Consider the following 21,855-nt stretch of genomic DNA (forward strand, 5'->3'; position numbering starts at 1 on the left):
CGGTCCCAGATTGCAAGAGGCAGCTGGACATCCCCCAAGGGATCCCAGATTGGAGAGGGTGCAGGCCAGGCTGAGGGACCCCCCTCCCATGCACAAATTTTGTGCATCGGGCCTCTAGTATATATATAAAAGCCTAATGTGCTGATCGTCACTCGGACCGTTTGACCATTCGACCAGTTGCTATGACACACACTGACCACCAGGAGGCAGACGCTCCAACTAGTAAGTTAGCTTGCTGCTGGGGTCTGGCCGATCAGGACTGAACGAAATGGGCTGGACACGCCCTGGAGCCCTCCCGCGTCCCTCCCCGGCTGGCCAACCTTCCGTGTCCCTCCCCAGCTTAGATTGTGCACAGGTGGGATCCCTTGGCCTGACCTGTGCCCTCTCGCAACCTGGGACCCCTTGGGGGATGTCAGAGAGCCAGTTTCAGCCCGATTCCCGCAGGCCAGGCCAAGGGACCCCACTGGTGCATGAATCCATGTACCGGGCCTCTAATATATGCATATAGTTGTATAACTATGTTGTGTAGCTACTGCCATAATTAAGATATAGAACATTTTTATCAGCCCAAACCAAAGAGTTACCTCATGGCTCTTTGCAACAATAAATGTGTGATAATAAACAAGTAATCTTTTCTGTCAAAGAAGGGAGTTTAGGCAACTGCCATTTTGGTTCGCGATTTTGACTTGCAGCTCCCCTGGGGGCCGCCATTTTGAAATGGCAAAGATCTACCACTCCCTTTTTCCTTTAAATTAGCCAATCCCACAAGACTGTGAGCCTAAACTCTGACCAATTAAGAGTGAGGGACAGATGACGGGCGTCAGACATAAAAGACTGAGCAGACAGCTGCTCAGGGTGTGTGCTGCCAGGCCCTGTGCATGTGCACCTTCCTGCATGAGTAAAGATCTCTGCCTTGCTGTCTGGCTCTCGAGTATCCTTGGTGTGCTGCCAGGACCCCTGGTGTTGGGGGCTCGCCTTATTTCTAATGAATGGGATTGATTTTTAAATTGTATAAATATGTTAAGTCACAGGGACAAAAGAAGGTTATTTAACCAAATGGACCCTCTAAAAACTGAAACTGAGAATATGAATAAAGGTGGGCCATGAAGTCAATGTTCCCATTGGAGAGCAACTGCATGTCACTTAGTTCTGTGCTCTAGACTGCATGTCACTGAAATCCCTGCTTAAAAGGTCTTTCATCCCCACTCCCCCAGGGTGGTGTTAAGGGCTTCGGCTTCTGCCAGCACTAGCTGGTTCCCCCCATGGCCACAGTGCCTTGGCACAGGCCCAGGAGGCTGCATCAGTGGGAGGGCTGAGAATAGGGTGCTGGACACCCTGACAACAACCATGCCTTCCTAGAGACATTACAATGGCAGAGTCCTGGCCAACATAGCAGGCAAGAGAGAATGAGTCCTAGGAGAATTAACAGCTTTCTGCGATTATGAGTCCTAAAGTATAGCGTAAGTTTTTTAAATTTTGCCCATACTTCTGTGAACCAGATTATTAAGTTACTATTATTGAATTATTTTTAGTAAACCCCTTTTGATGGTGCCATCTCTTTCCTGCCTTGACCTTGACTAAATTGGCTACAGAGAATTTCAGGGCAGTAACTCCTATGATAAATGTATTTGTTTTTTCCCCTTTGAAAAAATTTTTAATACAGGATACACTTGAACATATTTTTCTGCTATGGCAAAATAATTCACATCCTGTAGCAAAAGCAATGTATGGAGAGGCTAATTAAATATTAGCTTATCTTTCTCCCACTACCTTAGTCTGGCATGACTGATCTTAGAGACAAAACAGCACAGATCTAAAGGATGCAGTAAGGACGGAGGTCATCACAGACCAGTCAATACTTACATGCTTGCAGGATTAACACTGTCTGGATTCCAAAGACCAGCTAAATATGTTCAAGATAAAGCTACAGTACATATTTCAGACTGAGGGTTTGTAACAAATAGCTGTAGACTACATTCTGAAAAATAAGTATTTTCACATGTGTTACCGGCCATTTCTGAACTCAGCAACATACCCAGGCCCAGCTGCATCATTCTGATGCTTGGTTCCTGCCCATAACCTCCGCAGAGAATCCTTCCCTGGCTACTCCATTTAAGCAGGATGTTCCATACCACCAGTTATTACTGCATCAAGTTCATTTCCCGTGAGCATGTATTACAATTTACAATTACAAAACTATCTATATATATTTTTTTTACTTATTACAAATATCTATATATATTTCTTTACTTGTTACTGTCTGTCTTCTCCATGACTCTAAGTTCCACCAGATCAAGGGACTATGTCTAGGACACAAAAATCCCTTCATAAATAATTCTTGTGTAAGTGGTGAACAACAGGGGTAGCACAAAAAGCAAAGACAAGGTAGAAGAGCATTGATTCCCTTCACCACCATATATATTTGTGTTGCCTCCCTTATAGTCAAAACAACATTTTAGATCTGGCTCCCTTGCAGTATATCCAAGGATGCTAGCTTCTTTGAGGCTGTAAATATCTCTAATGAGGGCTCTAGTCTGCATGTGTTTGCCTTGTTTTACACAGCATTTGGCAGAGCCCCAAGCACAGATGGACGCTTCATAAATATTATTGTAAGATAACACACAGGATTATTTAATACATCCCCGGGGGGTGGAGATAGGCCTCAGGCCACAAATTTATTCTGAATGTGCTTTACTTCTCAAATCATTTGAACCAAAATGATTTCAGCAATATAGACTCATCTGCAACCAAAAATCAGACATATTCAGAATGACAAAGCCCCAAAAGAATGTCATTTTCAAGGCTGAAACTGTATTATCCTGTGTGAATGGAATCTTTGTTTTTGTGACACAGGGTAGAAATGAAAGACACTGTAAAGGTAGAAGTGAAAGACACTGAAAGTCTTTCCTCAGGGAACAATGATTATCTGTTAACAATAAAAGTTTGTCTGAATAATTCATCAGTTTCAAGGGTGTGGGCCCCCCTTATTCTGGAATTCCAGGAGGTTAGGCAAATGCACCATTTAATGTTTCCCAACTACTCAGTTGTCGTTCTTCCAGTGCCTGGCAATTCTGGGCACATTCCTGACTTTATTAATGTTTTAAAAATAACCTACATAGGAAACCACTGTTAAAATTTTGAAACTGCATTTATTTTACATAGGAAGAAAGAAGCTTAGAAAGTGTCCATCATGAGCATCCACCTGGGAGCTACACAACAGATCAAATACCCAAAACAAATCACCACATCAGAGCCCCACAGAATTCTGAATCTCAACCAGCAAGCATGAATAATCCTTTTAAATGGTCACTTACATATCAGAACAAGTCCTTTGTGAAATCTCAAAGCAAGGCCTCTGGTTTCTGACTGAAACAGATTTATTGGGAAGGGGGATAAAGTGAAATCAAGAACTACTGGGAAATTTCCACAAGAAAAGAGGACAAATGGTTTTTGTTGTCAGAATGAAACCAGCCTCTCCTGGGGCCAGGGTTTGAAAAGTTGCTGGCTACCCCACAGGAAAGTTGGGTAGTATTCTCAATTGGTTTTTCAGGGATCATCCTAATCAAGTTGTAGTTACTGGGCAGATGCAATAGCAAATTAAATCAGAAGACCTGCCCTAACCAGTTTGGCTCAGTGGATAGAGCGTCGGCCTGAGGACTGAAGGGTCCCAGGTTCGATTCCGGTCAAGGGCATGTACCTTGGTTGCGGGCACATCCTCAGTAGGGGGTATGCAGGAGGCAGCTGATCATCTCATCGATGTTTCTAACTCTCTATTCCTCTCTGTATATAAAAAAAAAAAATCAATAAAATATATATTTTTTAATCAGAAGACCTAGTTACAAATCCTGGGTCCTTTCTTATTAGCTGTGCAACCTTATGCAAGTCACTTAATCTCTCTGATACTTGATTCGACATCTTTAACATGTTGAGAGTAATGCCTAGCCAATTACCACACTATTATTGCAAAGATCAAGTGAGATCAAATGTATCAAAGACATTCTAAATTATAAGATTCTGTATAAGTGGAAGGTTATTATTAACTACACTTCTACATGATGTTAAATTAACTTACATAACACTCAGGATGTATATAATTCTGGGTTCTTAGTTTCTAAAGATGGTTCTACTTTTGCCTGTTCTCTACAGTTTTACTGAAACTTTTTTTTTTTTTTTAAAAGAAAGGGCATAAGCAAAGGCAAATAGAAAAAAAAACACAACACAAAACAACAACAACATAGAATCATATATCCTTCTCTTTGGTGCTGCTAGGCAAGAATTTTAAACTGAGGTGGATCATCATGGACTTGATATCACTATCACCTGAGGAAAAGAAATAAAGTAGGGACATCCAAAAGGTGTGTGATTATTTTCCCATCTTTTGGGAGAATACAAGATCAGTTTACAAAAATTTGTTGTATATCTAATTACTAGCAGCAAAACACTGGACAATTAAATCCATTAAACTATTCCATTTACAATAACATTAAAATATATAAAAATACTCAGGAATAAATTTAAAGAAAAATTAGGTAAGACCTCTACACTAAACTACAACACATATGTATGAAAAAGTAAACTCAAATGTATGCACAAGAAATTAATTAAAACTAAATAAATTAAAAGACATGCCACATTCCTGGACTGGAAATTTCAGTATTATTAAAATGCAATTTTTCCCAAATTGCTCCATAGATTTAACACAATCCCAATCAAAATCTCAAACAGGCTTTTGTAAAAATTGACAAGTTGATACTAAAATGTATACAGAAATGCAAAGGACCTAGAGCACACACTTTTTTTTTTAAGGACAAAGAAGAAAAAGTGTTGGAGGAGTCACTTGATTGCAGTATTTACTTTAAAACTTCAGTAATAAAAAAATAAATAAAACTTCAGTAATCAAGGCAATGTAATATTGACATAAGGATAGACAAATAAATCAATGGAACAGAATAGAGAATCCTCTAATAAACCCACATATATATGATCAACTGATTTTTAACAAAGGTACCAAAGGAAAAGGAAATGCCTTTCAATAAATAGGGTTATAACAAATGGATATGGGGGGAAAGTAAACTTTTTTTCTCCTGCCTTACACCACACACAAAAATTGATTCAAAATCATCAAGACTTAAAAATATCAAAATTAAAACTGCAATGATTCTAGAAGAAAACAAAGGAAATAATCTTTCTGACCTTGGGGTAAGAAAAGATTTCTTATAGAGGACAAAACATTATATACTAACCAAACAAGAAAAACATAATAAATTAAAGTTCATTAAAATTTAAAAGTTATACACATCAAAAGATACCATTAAGAATATGAAAAGGCAAGCACCGGGCATGGAGAAAATATTTGTAATACATATATCTCACAAAAGCCTTATTATCCATAATATATAAAGAATTTCTATAAGTTAATAACAAAAAGACAAACAACCCAATTTTTTAATTGAGCAAATACATTAAGTTACTAAAATGAACAATAAGCATATGAAAATAAGCACATCATCACTAGAGATTAAGATGATACAAATCTAAACCGAAATAAATGCATCTTATACTCACCAGATGGTTAAAATAAAAAAGACAACACCAAATGATAATAATGATATAAAGCATCTAGAACTCTCATAGACTGCAATTAAGAGTGTAAAAATGGAAAATTGTTTGGCAGTTTCTTGAAAAATTAAACATATGTCAACCTACAATCAGTATTCTAATCCTAGATATTTATCCAGGAAAAACGAAGATGTGTCCACAAAAAAAACTTGTATAAAAATGCTCATCACAGCATAATTCACAATAGCTAGTGACTGAAAACAACCCAAATGTCCACCAACAGGAGACTGGAAAAATACATTGTGATCTATTCATCCCTTGGTATACTACACAGCAACAAAAAGGAATGAACTACTAACCCATGCAATGACTTTGGAAAATACATTTTCCAAAACTCACTGAATAGTACTCTTAAGATGACTCATTTCACTGTATGTAAATTTTACCTCATGAATAAATGAATAACACCGTAAGGAAATAACCACACCAATCCAGAAGGTTGGATTCTGCAGGACAACTGGTCAGGTCTCCTCAAAAATCACTGTCATTAAGTACAAGAGAAAAGGATTGTGCTAAATTATAAAAGACTTAAGGGACATAGCAACCAGATGCAATGTATGGTCTTGTATGATCTTGCTTTGAGCAACAAATCCATTAAAGACATTTTGGGGACACCTGGGGGAAATGTGAATATAATCTTGGTTTTAGGTGACATAAAATATATTAATACAAAGCTGAAGATTGTTGATGGAAAAGGAAAAACAAGTTATCAGGCATTTCAAATCACTTTTTGGTATTACCAAAAAGCAATTATATGATGTATTACACATATTATATATTATGCATTTATATATGATTATAATTACTTATGTATATTATATATGTATAGAAGGAGATCCTATAGCAAATACACATTTTCTATTAACATAGGTAACTCAGGGAAAGGGATATGATGTTTACATTTACTTATTTGTTGTGTCTTCTAACTTTCCAACAAGTACTGCTTCCATAATAATATATGCTGCTTGAAAATATTAGACTCTGAAATTCCTTGTTTCACAAGACAAGGTAAAAAAAAAAAAAAAGATGGTATGGATGGGTAGGGCTAGGAGAAAACAACCTAACACTTGGATATACTAAGTGAATATCTGTTGGGTACATCTCATTTCTTCTCACAACAAACCTATAATTGATCATCCCTACTTTTACAAACCTAATAAGAATACAAGCCAGCAGGTTAACATATTATCTGACCTGAAAACCCATGTTCTTTTCACACCTCACTTACATATTGTTTTAATACTAAATAATTAATTACTAATTGTTTTATTTATGAAGTATTTATTATGTACCAGGCACTCTGTTAAATGTTTTACATGAAACACCTCTCTCCTACCTCATAACAATCTATGTAAGGATGATACCATTATTATCCTCATATCCCCACAACTAAGAAGTGACAGGACCAAGAATCAAATTCAGCCCACCTGGTTCTACATTTTCCTACCCAGGAACTTGTCTCTAAGTTCCACAAGTTCCCAACAGAGTATGGAAGAATGAGTCATCGCTAGTGGGAAAGCAAACATTGATATCAGGGCCTACCATGAAGTTTTTCACAATGATATCCTTGCTTACCTGTCCAGGGCCATGCTGGTGGGCATACTCCTCCCAAACCCTCGGACTCCCATCTGACGGAAATACGGAATGCAAGAGAGGTTGGCAGCAATGATGGCCAGGGAGTCAGAAGGGCTCACAAAGAAGCCATTTTGGCCTAGGATCATATAACGATCCTGTGGGAAAGAATGTATGAAAATGATCAGACAGATGCAACTGCTACTAGCAGCCCACTCCCATAATCACCACTTTACTGCCATCATATATTTAAAACAACTTGAATGAGGCCAAAGAGGGCATGGGAAACCTTCTTTTAAATCCCTGAATATTGTAGGCCCCAAGATCTTGACGCAACTAAGAATGTGTCACACCTGTTGAAATGTGGATGGCTACCTCAGGTTTCAGTAGCCTCCATATCCTAATTCACATAGTCCCCCAAACATAATGGAAAACAGGGGTGACAGCTAAACCAGCTGGTTCCTTAACATGGTACTTTCAACAAAACCAGCCATAAATAAAGATTTATTGCATGAATATTTTTTTAAAAGAAACAACCTTTTCATAATATAATGTTTACCGGGAACTAAGAACAGTAATGGCTAAGTTGCAATACCTATTAAACAGAAGAGCAGACACAGTTCTAGTTAGAGTTCATATGCCCCATACATGTCGGCCCCAGATGGGTTCATTAATTTTCTGGTTTCCAATGCTTGGTTCATTAACGTGGCAAAAGGGTCAGCAGGCAAAAAACATTTCTGCTTACCCCATCAGCATCAAATGCAGCTCCAAATCCATATTCCCCTCCTTTCATAGCTTCCAGAAGGGTCGTTGCATATGTCAGGTTTGGATCAGGATGCTGCCCACCAAAATCTTCCAGGGGAACACAGTTTATTGCAGAATTGGCTGGGGCTCCTAGCTCATCACACAGGACTTTTCTCACATAGGGTCCCATAACTAAAAAAAGATACACAGCAATGTAAAATCTTTGCAGAACCCCCACCATCACCACCACCACCAAGAGTGTTTTATTAGAACAAGGATGACTATTTAGTAACAAAAAATATATATAAATTCTACCAGCTTTCTCAAGACACAAGAATAATATTTACATCAATTACTATTCACTGAGCATCTACTACATGCCAGTTAGCTTGTTAGGCACAGAGAAGATCTATTCAATAATCCAGTTACATGAAACTTTTCTCCAAAACTTTTCCAAACTTTTGTTAGAAAGAAATCAACTATTTAATAATGATTCACTGTCTTTTGCTTTTTATGTATTAAAAGCTTTAGCTAAATATATGCAAAAGCACTAAAAGGCTCTAGCGATGTTCTTTATCTCTGCAATTGTTGTAACTTTGCCAAGTGTATAATTAAACACTGTAGACCACTGAAGCATATAAAACTAAGCACATTTTATAAAATAAATGCTGATAAATAGAGTTTTCCAGTTAAACACATTATTTATGGATTGCCTAACATGAAATTCCCATAGAAATGGAGGGAATCATATTTAAGGGACTCAAAGCACATGGTTCCTGCATTGCTGGGTTCTTAACCTAGTAGTGGTATGAGTCAAATCTACAGGTGAGCAACTACAATGGTAAGACAAGCACATTTCATGCGTATTTATAAAATCATCATATCGAATGGCTTAAGAAAAATAATGACCACAGGTAAGGCTTCCAGAAGGAGACAGCATTTCTGCATGGAATTGAAGGAAGAACATAAATTTGATAGGGGTGAGGAACGAGATGCCATCCAAATGAAAAGAACATTATCAGTAAGGAAATAGAGCCTAAGACAGAATACACAGCATGTTTGGAGACCAGCAGGTAATTCTGTTAGCTGAAATTTATGAAAAGGATTGCTTTCCATTTATTCTTCATTAATATAATACAAATCTCAAATAGTGAGGCAGCTCTTGATTTTTCTTGCCCAGCACTCATTTCCCCTTCCTCTAGTAGCAACATTTTGGGTTTCCTTGGAAGAGCTTACCCCTTTCCCATCTCAGTTCATGTGACCTGGGTATGGCTAAGTCCTACTTCTCCAAAAGCTGGGGAGGTGACTGAGATCTGCCCAATCAGTGTCCTTCATTCCTCTGCCAGCATGATGATTCAGAGATGGGCACATAGCTAGGCAGTGAGGCTCAAACCCAGAAATATTACTCAAACTATTTAGAAAGAGAAGCTTTCTTTCCTCTGGCCAGATAACACTAAGGAAAGAACCTGAAAGATCCTTTCCTGTGGATATGACCAGCCTAATTGGAAAGAACAAAACAGCCCAGACAGAAGGCCTTAAAGTCCACGGAGGATAAGCTCCACACATGGGCTCAGAGAGCCCAACAGATTTTTAGTGCCTCACTCCTAAACATGTCAGAGAGCCAAGGATCACCAAACTTTTGAGGAATGCATTTAACATGAGACTAAAACAGAGTAAAGAGCAATCTGAAGGAAACAGAAACTATACAGAGAAGAAAACTTCTAAAATATGTGTCAGTAATCTATACTAATAAAAGGGTAATATGCTAATTAGGGAGGACGTCCATCCAGACAAAGCCACAGTGGCTGCGAAGCCTGGGGCTCAGGCAGCCATGAGCTCCGGCAGCTGTGAGGCCCAGGGCTTAGGCCTTGCAGCCACCATGGCCGGCAGTGGCAGTAGCAGCAGGGTGATGGAGGCAGCGCCTTCCCCTGATCAGCATGGTAGCCTACCGCAGAGGGAGGCCAGATTGCGGCTTAGGACTGACTTAAGCTGTCAGTAGGACATCCCCTGAGGGCTCCCAGACTGTGAGAGGGGGCAGGCCAGGCTGCCCCTGCCTCCAATGCACAAATTTTTGTGCACCGGGCCTCTAGTATCCTAATAGAGATCAACAAGTTATGTGAGAATGGCTAACACTGAAAAGACTAACAATACTAAGCATTGATAAGGACACAGAGAAACTGGAGCCCTCATATATTCCTGGTAATATAAATGATACAGCCACTTTGGAAAATAGTTGGGCAGTTTCTAGGTATTTATCCAAGACAATGAAATCCTATCTCCCTACAAAGACTTGTTCACAAATGTTTGTAGCAGCTTTGTTTATAATGGCCAAAACCTAGAAATAACCCTAATTACATGAACTGGTGATAGATAAACAAATAGTACTACCCTACAATGCACAACTACTCAGTCAAAATAAGGAATAACTGCTAATACACACAACACCATGAAAGCATCTCTGAAACCTTATGCTGACTGAAAGAAGCCTGAAGAAAAAAGTGACATATTACATGGGGCTTTCTGAAAAAGGCAAAATTATGTAGGCAGAGAGCAGATGAGTGATTGCCAGGGGCTAAGTGTTAGAGGCTGGGTTTGATTTCAAAGGGCCACAGAGGTATTTTTTGAAGGGAAATATTCTATATTTTGATTGTCATATTGGTTACATAACTATTTATATTTGTCAAACTTCATCTAACTGTATACCTACAAGGCATAAGTTTTGCTGCATATATATAAATTATACCTCAGCAAACCTGACTTATTTAAAAAATATGGCATTCATGAAACATGAATAAGAAGCTATTTTAAAAAGAAATTATCTGGAAAACAAAAACAATTGGGAGAGATTAAAAATGTAATAATGGGATTGAAAAACTTAATGGAAGAAATTGGAGATAAGTTGATTAAATTTCCAAGAAAGTATCACAAAATAAAGAGAAGATAAATGGATGGTGGTGATGCGGGCAAGGGGGGGGGGGGCGGTGGAGAACAGGATAATGAGAATATCAGTTCTATAGGTCCAATATCTAAACAACAGCCATTCTGGAAAGGAAGGGGGGGAGGGGAGAGGAGGGGAGGGGAGGGGAAGGGAGGGGAGGGGAGGGAAAGAAGGAAGGAAAGGAAGGAAGGAAATCATCCAAGAAGTAATTCAAAATAATTTCCCAGAATAAAAGGGCATAATTTTCCAGATTAACAGGATCCACCTCATACTGCCTGACTCTTTCAGTGGCTGAGCCTTATGGGCAGTGGGCAGGGCTTAGGGTGCCCTGTGCCTTCTGCTGAGTGGGCCCAGGCATGGTGCTGGTGGCAGCCCGCCACGGTTAGCAGTGTGGCTTCTCCCACGCACTTCCAGGCCTAGCACACGTAGCTAGCTACCAACCTTGAATCACTTTGTATCTCCTACCAGCAGCACCAGGCCAGTTACAGGCAGCAGCTGATTTTGGCCTGTACTGGAGCAGTTCCCAAGAGGCCCCAGAACCAACACACCTCGTGGCTGGCTTCAGACCACAACAAAGCACTATCCAATTAACTCCACAAGCAGCACCCCCAAACGGTGGTCTCGGCAGGCACCAGAGCCCACTGGGGCAAATCCCACTCTATAGGGTCAGCCTGAGCACAGCAGCTCATACATACCCTGTGGTCATGGCCAGTCTTCACAGCCAGTCAGCCTGAGGGTTAACCTCACCCACTGATGTGCCAATAGCAATCAAGGCTCATCTACAACAGGAGGGTGCACACAACCCACACAAGGGACACTCATGGAACACTGGGTTCAATGATCAGGAAGACTGTGTGCCACTGGTCCCCACAGGTCACCTAGTACATAAGGCACCCTCCTAAAACCAGGTAGAGCAGATCTACCTTATTAGGAGCAAACACAGTGTGACAGCGGACTTATTTGTTCAAGCTTTGTTTTCATTTGTATCAAACAAAGGAATTAGAGCCCTGAAGTTTACCAGAGCATTCCAAATAACTGAAAATACATATGTTATATGAATACCTACAAACGCACCATTCCTCATAATACCAGAAACCCCACATGGGTCAAGGTCTCCTTAACATTTCTTGCCCACCAAATGGTAAAAGCCCCCAAGCTTACCTCCATGCATAGCATCAACTCGGATCTTCAGTTGGCCAGGCCCAGCTAGCAAACTTTTGATGGCATTAAAGTCAAAGATGGTCCGAAGGAGATTGAGATAGATATCCACTGGGTCCACTATCTCCACTAAGGATAAAAAATCAAAGGAAAACTGTGACCATGAAGAAGACTTGGAAGTATAAAAATGAATTACTACCCTAATATATGGATCTCTAATCATAATCCCATCATAACCCCACACATTATGTGGGAAGCCAAGTGTCCATTTACAGACAAAATCACAAATTAAGACACATTAAGATGCTATAAACTTTTCAGGTTACATGGATGTAAATAGTATCAAGTTTTAAATTCTCCTTTGCAAGTGAAAAATCAACCACAAGAATAAAGTAGTTAAAACTGTGTCCTGCTTCTACCACCTCCCCCAAAAAACTACGCCCACCTCAGTGCTGAAAGGCATCTTGGCATATTCAGTGGGCTCTCCTATGGGGTTGGCCAAAGAATGACTCAGCTGGCATGAAACAAATCAAGGAGTGACTTCAGCAGTGACTCCTATTTTCCAAATGCCATTGTGCCAAACAGACTCAGGTTCGAAATTAAGGATGAGGGATATATTCCTGAGTTTGTGTGAAGTCTCTTGTGTGCCCAATCTAGTGCCAATTCAAGGGTGAATGCCAGATATGAGAAATCCTCATCAAACACAAATGTACTCCAGTGTCCAACACCAACCAATGACCAGGAATCCAAAACACGTCTTTTCCATTTATTTGACAAATAAATAAAACCAGAATACATTACATTTTTCAAACTTAGTGATCATCCTATCTAATAAAAGAGAAACATGGTAATTAGCCATACGTCCGCTACCCTTCCCATTGGCTAATCAGGGTGATATGCAAATTAACTGCCAGCCAAGATGGCGGCCAGCAGCCAGGCAGCTTGAAACTGACATGAGGCTTGCTTGCTTCAGTGACGGAGGACTCCAATGTTCCCCGCCTGCCATGCCAGCCTCTGAGCTTGCAGTTTGAAACATTGTTACAAATATAGAAGCTAAACAAAACCCCAGAAACCTGCTTTCAGCCAGCTGGGATCTCAGAGCTGGAGTTGAAACAGTGTTTCGATTATAGAACCCAAACAAACCAGATACCTGCTTTCAGCAGCGGAGGCCTAAGAGATGGAGCCAAGCCTCAGAGCTAAAGCTGGCCCAGAATAAAACAAAAAGAAAAAAGGAGCGGTTGGGAGCTTCATTCACCCGCCAGCCTGAAAACAGCCCTCAGCCCCTCACCCAGACTGGCCAGGCACCCCAGTGGGGACCCCCACCCTGATCCAGGACACCCTTCAGGGCAAACCAGCTGGCCCCCACCCGTGCACCAGGCCTCTATCCTATATAGTAAAAGGGTAATATGCCTCCCAGCACCGGGATCAGCGTGACAGGGGGCAGCGCCCAAACCCCCTGATCACCCTGCGGCTCTGTGTGTGACAGGGGGCGGGGCCACAACCTCCCCATCCGCCCTGCTCTGTTCGTGACAGGGGAAGGCGCCCCAACCCCCTGATCAGCCCTGCTCTGTGCCTGATAGGGGGGAGCTCCCCAACCCCAATTGCCCTGCGGCTCAGTGTGTGACAGGGTGCAGCGCCCCAACCCCTTGATTGGTCCTGCTCTGTGTGTGACAGGGTGCGGCGCCCCAACCCCCCCCCCCATGGGACCTGCTCTGTGCGTGACAGGGTACGGAGCCCCAACCCCCTGATGGGCCCTGCTCTGTGCGTGACAGGGAGTGGCGCTGCAACCTCCCCATCGACCCTGCCTTGAGTGTGACAGGGGGCGGTGCCCCAACCCCCCAATCAGCCCTACCCTGAGCATGACTGAGGGTGGCATCGCAACCTCCTGATCCGCCCTGCTCTGTGCATGACAGGGGGCAGCGCCCCAACTCCCCAATCGACCCTGCTCTGAGCCCGACCAGGGGCTGCACCTAGGGATTGGGCCTGCCCTCTGCCACCCGGGAGCAGGCCTAAGCCAGCAGGTCGTTATCTCCTGAGGGGTCCCAGACTGCGAGAGGGCACAGGCCGGGCTGAGGGACCCCCTCTCCCGCCCCACCGAGTGCACAAATTTTTGTGCACCGGGCCTCTAGTTACATAATAATACTCAGAAAGTACTTATCCTAGAAAAGTTCCTACTTGACTTTTAGACACTAAGATTTTGTTCATGAGCCTAACTCTTTAAATTCGTTAATTCTGAAACTTACATGTGTTGTTTTTCAAAGTTTTCAAACAAATGCTTCTTTGGAATCCTGAAATACCTAAACATGCACTAAGAATATTAGCAATCCTCCTTTAATAATTTTCAGTAAACACACATGCCATATTTAATGGAAGAGATTTTAATATGTAACATGAAACTCTCTTCCTCTGGTCAAATATGCAAAATTATTTTTCCTTACACTTAGATCAATGTACTATGTAGGTCCATTCAAATATAATGTCATTACTTTTAAAGAACACAGTTTTTAATCACATTTTGACAGGGAGAAGATACTAATCCTTAAAATAAATTAATTAAAAATTAATCTATATGAACTTAACACCTAAAAATGGTTAAAATGATAAACTTTGTTATATATATATCCTATATAATAAAGAACTAATATGCTAATTAGACCAAACAGCAGAATGACCATCTGGACAACCTTCCGGACGAAGCCAAGGCTGTGAGGGGCTGCAAGGGCGGAGCCCCTTGCACGAATTTCATGCATCAGGCCTCTAGTATAACCACAATAAAATATTAATCTATAAAATAAAAAGTCATGTCTTGAATATAGTAAAAATTTTACTCATTCTAAAATATAGAATAATGTTTTTGGCAATTTCAATCTGGTACTTTAATTCTTGGACCACTTGCCTAAATACATTTGTATTTAGAGCAGATAACACATAGTACCAAACAGAAATGTAAAAAACAAGAAAACAAATAAAATTCAGTGAAATTTAGAAGTTCACTCCACAAAGTTCATGCTCTTGATCCTTTAAGGTGAAATGCCAAGGATTTATTTGTTTCCAATTAACCTAAGCCCTGCTCAACATTTAAAACAGCAAGAACATACCACAACAATTATCCCAAACAATTATGTGCACATGCTTTTGGGGAGCCAGGGAATCTCTCTACCACTTCCTGGTATCCATAGCATTTTTTTAAAAAACTCATCAAATTAGCAATGTGGCTGAAGCAATGGACATGAATCTGAGTTCATCAAAAACCTGGTCTCCTGAACAACTAAATAAAATTGTGAAGATACAATCAATCAATCAATAAAACATTTTCTTGATGGAACTGCCTGATTTTTCTCAGTCATCTTATTGCCCAGTTCTTCCAAACCTAGTGGGGGGGGGGGGGTACATGTGCATGCACATGTGTGTGCACACCCCCACACACACACACACACACTGATTTGACATGCTCCCAACTAGATTAATAAAAGCAGGCTTCCGTTGCTTCCAGTAAGTATCACATGGCTTTGCATTGATTTCTGATAAGTAAACAATTAACTCAAAATCTTTCAAGAAAAATGTAAGAGTTGGCCCAAAAATGTGACCCTTGAACAGTTCATTTCAAGCTCTTCTGACCGTACAATACCATGTTGCTATGAACCAGGTATTTCATCTTTTTAGCTAAGTCAAATTACTTGTAAAACATGGGTACCATCTTAACTGTATTTAAGCTACAGGGATACCAAATGAGTAAAAAAAGAAATATTAGGTTTATTGCTACTTGTATGACTTTGAGGAAAAAAGAAAAATATCAAGATAAAAATAAGAGGGGGGAAATGATATGCACATAAATGGCAGTAATTCTGTTATATAGTGCAATATAAAATAAAAGGTTGTAATCTGAGTATGTCAGAGGTTTTATTCATGTAATGACACAGGATACTATTTTTGACAATATCATTCTGGTTCTCTAATTTTTGAACCACTTGCCTAAATCCATTAGGTACTTACTGAATTTGTAAAATTTCCTAACACAGAGTTGGTAGAGAGCAGATAATCAGTAATTGTTCATTGAATCAAGATGAACTGCATGGTTTTATCTTCATGGGAAATTACAGCCTCACTACCATGTTGGGTCTCCCATTTATTATCTAAGGTATTTGGGCATCTCCACCTTAAGTGCTAGAAAAGCAAAGACAACTTTCCACAATTCACATCTTATTCTTGGAACAATGAAAAAGTGTCAGCCCTGAAACTTTCCCTATGTGGAAAATGATGGAGAATTTGGAAAGTGGTTTTAGAAACTTGCCAGTTCTGAATATCTTGGCTGTTCTCATTTTCCTCTACACTACATTCAGATTGTATCTATTTATCAAGTGTCACTCCAAAGATTGATACTTCAATCACTTTCCCATGTACACTGCCCTGCAGAAACCAGTCAACTCACCCACAGAGTTATTCTGACTTCTTCAGAACATAATCTATTACCTCTAAATGGTTTGAATTTGTTCTCCAGGTCAAATTCTTGTCTTCCTAGTCGAGACAGGTCGATTCGAAGATCAGGACATATAGCATATTCCTCAATTGTTTTGCTGATCTGATAGATTTTGTCTGAAACAACATCTGGTGCAGGACCTAAAATTTGAAAATCATGCATCACCAAACATAAATTTATTTAAATTTTTCATTAGAGAAATATTACCTCCTCCTCTACCAACAAGGAGAAAGATTCACTTGTTCTCTAAACAGACAACAGTCCACAGTTCAATTATTTCTTGTGTTGTATACATCCATTGAGGAAGAAATTCAGTCAGCCTCACCTGTTCAATGGAGGTGCATAACCTACATGTTTGTTTGTTTGAATCTACTTCTAAGCTATGATACATCTTCCCTAAAAATAGTTTCACACCTGCCAGGGAGGCCCGGTTATGTAATCAGCTTTATTCAGGATATGAGACACAAACAGGATATGCATTTGACAGAAGTGAGGGATTCCAGAATTAAACTGCAGCTTCCCAAGTGCACTTAGAGGGGAAAACATATGATTTCTACTCCCAGGTCTGTTGCCTCATGGATGTGTGAATTTACCAGGGTAAATTATTTTCCCCAATTCATACTCTCTAGTGACTCCTACATTTTTAAAATGAATTTAACTCAAAATACCCCATACATTAGTTGTAATACCACTTTAAATTAATTGAACATAAAAATAATAGTTGTCCTCCTTTAGTTTTTCTTGTCTTTTTAACTTTTATGACTTAACACAAGCCACTTTACATTTTTTGCAACAAGCCTGAGAATCAAATAAATAAGTAGATTGAAAGATCTAAAATATAAATTATAGAGAAATAGATGGTAGATAGGGAGAGAGAGATGTTAAGATAGCTTTGTGTATTAATTTCATTCACCAACTATATTTTAACTTTCTACTGAACACAAATTACTTACTGACTTATTTTATATCCCAATCCTAGAGCTGCACTGTCCAATACAATAGCCACTAGCCACATGTGGCTACTGAGCACTTGAAATATGATAGTTAATTTGAAATATTCTATGATTATAAAATACACACAAAATTTTGAAGAGTTAGTAGAAAACTATAATACATTGTATTAATAATTTTATAGTAACATGTTGAAATAATAATATTTTGGATATATTAGGTTAAATAAAATATATTACTCATTTCACCTGTTGTTTTTTTACTTTGTTTATGTGGCTATCAGAAAAACTTAAAATACATATGTAACTCACAACCTGTTTTTATTTGACAGTACTACTTTAGGGCATAACACTGTTACTGCCTCCCAATAAATGCTCATTGAACATATGAAAAGGAATAGTCCCTAAACTCATTAAATTGTATGCATTAAATATGTGCAAGTTTTGTGTATATTAATTACACCTCAATAAAACTAGGGGTGGGGAAGGAATAGCAATAGCGCCATTCCAGTAGGTGGGAAAGAATAGAGCCTAGTAAACTGTACTGACATTCTTTTTGTCATATAGAAAAAATAAGGACCACAAAGTAATAAACATATTCCTTATCAACTTTACCCTTTTACAAAACATAAGAAGTAAATAATCTTATTTGGTTTTTGCATTTTTTTATGCAAAACTAATGCTCACCAGATTAAAGAATGCGTAAATATCCCCATCTTCTGGACACCACAACATGTTATAGTGCTGTCTCTATCAGTTTTTAAGTCTGTATTTGAGTTTTAATGCCAAAGTACACTGATTTTTTTTTAAGTAAAACAAGTTCTACTGCATGAGATGATAATTTTCAACCAGTCACCCACATAGATAACCTCAGAGATCATCAGCCACCTGTGTTCCTTAACAACTTCCAAGTTCCCTGACATCTTCTACTCCAATGATTTTTTTCTTCATTTTAGTTGATGCCTGGTACAGTCTTAACTTAAGTAATAATGTCTCTTGAAATCCTTTCTTCAAAAATATCAAACATGAGTATCCTTACCCCACAAATTCCTTATCTTCCTTCTATCTTACTCTGTACCTCTGCTGAGCCTGCTCTTCATCACTTAATTAATCCCAGGCCATCAGTCCATTCTAGTTTCACTGGTGTCTTATTCCAGGCAGGATCCTATGATCCACCATTTGAGCTATGCCTTTGTTAGCCCAGTAACACAAGCCAACATTTATTGAAATTTACATATACCACATCTCACACTTTATATGGAATTTGGCACTCACAAAAAGCAGATGAAGTGTTATTATTATCCTCAGTTTCCAAATGGGGAAACAGAAATTGGAAGAGGTGACCTTAACCAAGGTCACATACCTATTAATTGACAGAGGCTGGATTTGAATCTTAGTTGTCTGATGTCAGCTCAGACACTATTAACCACCACCAGCCCTCTTGATGCTCTGCGGTGCCCACCCACCTGATCATTCCCCAAACACCTACCTGCTCCCACTGCTGACACTCCCATACATTGCTGAAGGTAGTCATGGAGTTATACAGACTGCCTTATCCTAAGAATGCGGGTTTAACTTTACCCTGGTCCTCACTTCTCAAGAATCTTCAACAAATTTCCCAGAGTACCTTTTAGAAAACATCTCCATTTATCCCAGCAGTTCTCAACCTGTGGGTCACAACCCCTTTAGGGGTTGAATGACCCTTTCACAGGGGTCGCCTAAGACCATCGGAAAACACATATATAATTACATATTGTTTTTGTGATTAATCACTATGCTTTATGTTCAATTTGTAACAATGAAAATACATCCTGCATATCAGATATTTACATTACAATTCATAACAGAAGCAAAATTACAGTTATGAAGTAGCAACGAAAATAATTTTATGGTTGGGGGTCACCACAACATGAGGAACTGTATTAAAGGGTCGCGGCATTAGGAAGGTTGAGAAACACTGATTTATACCAAAATCCGTCTCTATTCTTGCCTCGTGAATTTAGCAGGCAACCTTTCTTCTTACTTCTTTTCGAACAGACATAGGCAACTATTCCCAAAACTTCCATTCGCACCCCTCAAAGTTGCTTCTTTCCCCATAATCACTTGAGCCAATCCTTAATATTCCATTGGTTCTGTTTCTCTGGAGGACCCTGACTAATACAAGCACCTCACTAGATTTTTCTGAGCTACTTCCTCTCTGCCCTGTTTGTCAACCATCAGGAGGTCATTGTAAGACTGTGGTAACATAAAGGAAGAAAGAGATCATGATGATTAAGGCATATTCTGAACCACATACCTCCATTGGCAACATTAAACTTCACTCCAAACTCTCCCCCGGGTCCTCCAGGGCAGTGGCTGGCTGTCAGGATAATTCCACCAGCTGCCTTGATCTTTCTGATAATGCAGGAAACAGCAGGTGTCGACAAGATGCCATTCTGTCCAATAATCAGTCGTCCAATCTAGACCAGCCAGGAAAAAAAAAATCAATCCTAATACATGGGATTGAAGTACATTTCAACAGGAAAGTGCCCCAGGCTCTACTAACACACAGTAAATCACCTGGCCAAAGGAACTGAGTGGGCAGGTGTGAGGGGAGAGGGAAAGAAGACAGAGCTTGGGCATTGTCTCTTCTGCCCAATGTCTCCAAGACCATTTGAGACACCCATATCTAGCAGTCAATTATTAATCTGTAAATTGGAACTGTCTCATTGATCTTCAGTAGTTTGAAACATCTGATTTTGATGACCAAAGGGTTAGTTTGAACCACACAAGAAGTTCTTAGTTGCTGGCTCCAAAGATGTACATTAACATGCTAGAAATTACAAGAAAAAAAGAAATGGAGCATTTCTATGCTTCATCCCATTCTCTGCCTCAGCATAAGTTCATACAGGAGGGGATCTGATTTATATAGTCTTGTTGTCAGTGGGCATATTTTAACTGGACTTGGAACAACCTCTTCTGAAGGCAGGAAGTCTAGACCTTGTGGCAGCTATGCTGAGGATGTTGGGGACACTACCCAATCGTGTGCGAGGCAGAGATCTTTAAGTCATCCATTAGTGTGGCCAGACTTTTTCTATAGCTATAAAACTAACTTTTAAAAAAGAATACAGCTCTGCAGAGTATTATTTGGTATGCTTTGTTTTAAAATAGGACCCAATGTCATCCAATCCAGCAGCTCTCAAATTTTGCTACAAATTAGAATCACTAATGAAGCCTAGAAAATTCACCTTACTCTAACTCACCATACTGCATCCCAGTCTAATTATATTGGAACCTTCGGGAAGAAGGGAGGTATCCAGGAATTTGTAGTTTTTGGGGTGATTCCAATGCTCAATCAAGCTATGTGATCAAACCACCTCATCACTCATAGTATCAGCAGCATGAGCATCACCTATGAGCTTGGTAGAAATGCAGAATTTCAAGGCCCACCCAAGACCTACTGAATAAGTATCAGTATCTTAAGATCCCCTTTCCTCCTTCCAGATAATTCATTCGTTCATTAAAGTTTGAGAAGTATTGATGTAGCCCACAAACCAAGGCAAGCTTTAGCATCCAGCTCAACAGCAGTTAGCCTGGCATCCAAAATAGCATGGCTAGAGGTAGGTCATTGGCCAAATATGACAATGAGGGAAGATACAGAAAAAATATACCCTATAGCGAGCAAACACAATAACTCCAAAAAATAAAGCACTCTTGGGATGACTTAGTATGGAAAAGACCCACATACCACAACATCTCCATAGTATATTTTTGAGTGGATGAAGCAGCTTATAAACAAACTAGAGGCTCAGTGCACGAAATTCATGCGGGGGGGGGGGGGTTGTCCCTCAGCCCAGCCTGCACCCTCTTCAATCTGGGACCCCTCAGGGGATGTCCGACGGCTGGCTCCCAACCGCTCACCTGCCTGCCTGCTGATTGCCCCTAACCACTCCTGCCTGCCAGCCTAATCAATGCCTAACTGCTCCCCTGCCAGCCCAATCGCCCCCAACTGCCCTCTCCTGCTGGCCCGATCACCCCTAACTGTCCTCCCCTGCTGGCTCGGTCGCCCCAACTGCCCTCTCCTGTTCACTTGGTCGCCCCTAACTGCCCTCCCCTGACGGCCATCTTGTGACCACATGGGGGCGGCCATCTTGTGCAAGGGTGTGATGGTCAATTTGCATATTATCTCTTTATTATATAGGATAAATGTAATAATAATAACAATTATTGGATACTTAATAGGAAGGGAGATAGCAGAATTCTATGATAGGAAAATAATGGAGTGTCAATTTTAATAACAACAATAATAATAATAATAGCTAAGGGAGCTTGGATTTTATTCTAAGTACAATGGGAATCCATCAAACGGTATTAAGCAATGGAAGTGATCTGATAGCATTTACATTTTAAAAGATCAT

The 21,855-nt window shown here is 39.9% G+C and overlaps 1 protein-coding gene across 1 annotated transcript in view; it reads right to left on the minus strand.

The window, feature by feature from the left end:
* PGM5 (phosphoglucomutase 5) overlaps nt 1-21,855 on the minus strand; it is a 164,480-nt gene that overhangs the window by 120,586 nt on the left and 22,039 nt on the right. Inside the window, exons 2-6 of the mRNA XM_036330916.1 lie at nt 19,755-19,917; nt 16,502-16,648; nt 12,035-12,160; nt 7,937-8,127; nt 7,195-7,349 (exon numbers count right to left, since the gene is read on the minus strand). Coding sequence (XP_036186809.1) covers nt 7,195-7,349; nt 7,937-8,127; nt 12,035-12,160; nt 16,502-16,648; nt 19,755-19,917 — 782 coding nt within the window. The remainder of the gene's footprint in view (nt 1-7,194; nt 7,350-7,936; nt 8,128-12,034; nt 12,161-16,501; nt 16,649-19,754; nt 19,918-21,855) is intronic.

The sequence above is a fragment of the Myotis myotis genome, unplaced genomic scaffold (genome assembly GCF_014108235.1).
Source record: "Myotis myotis isolate mMyoMyo1 unplaced genomic scaffold, mMyoMyo1.p scaffold_m19_p_12, whole genome shotgun sequence".
NCBI classification, from domain to species: Eukaryota; Metazoa; Chordata; class Mammalia; order Chiroptera; family Vespertilionidae; genus Myotis; species Myotis myotis.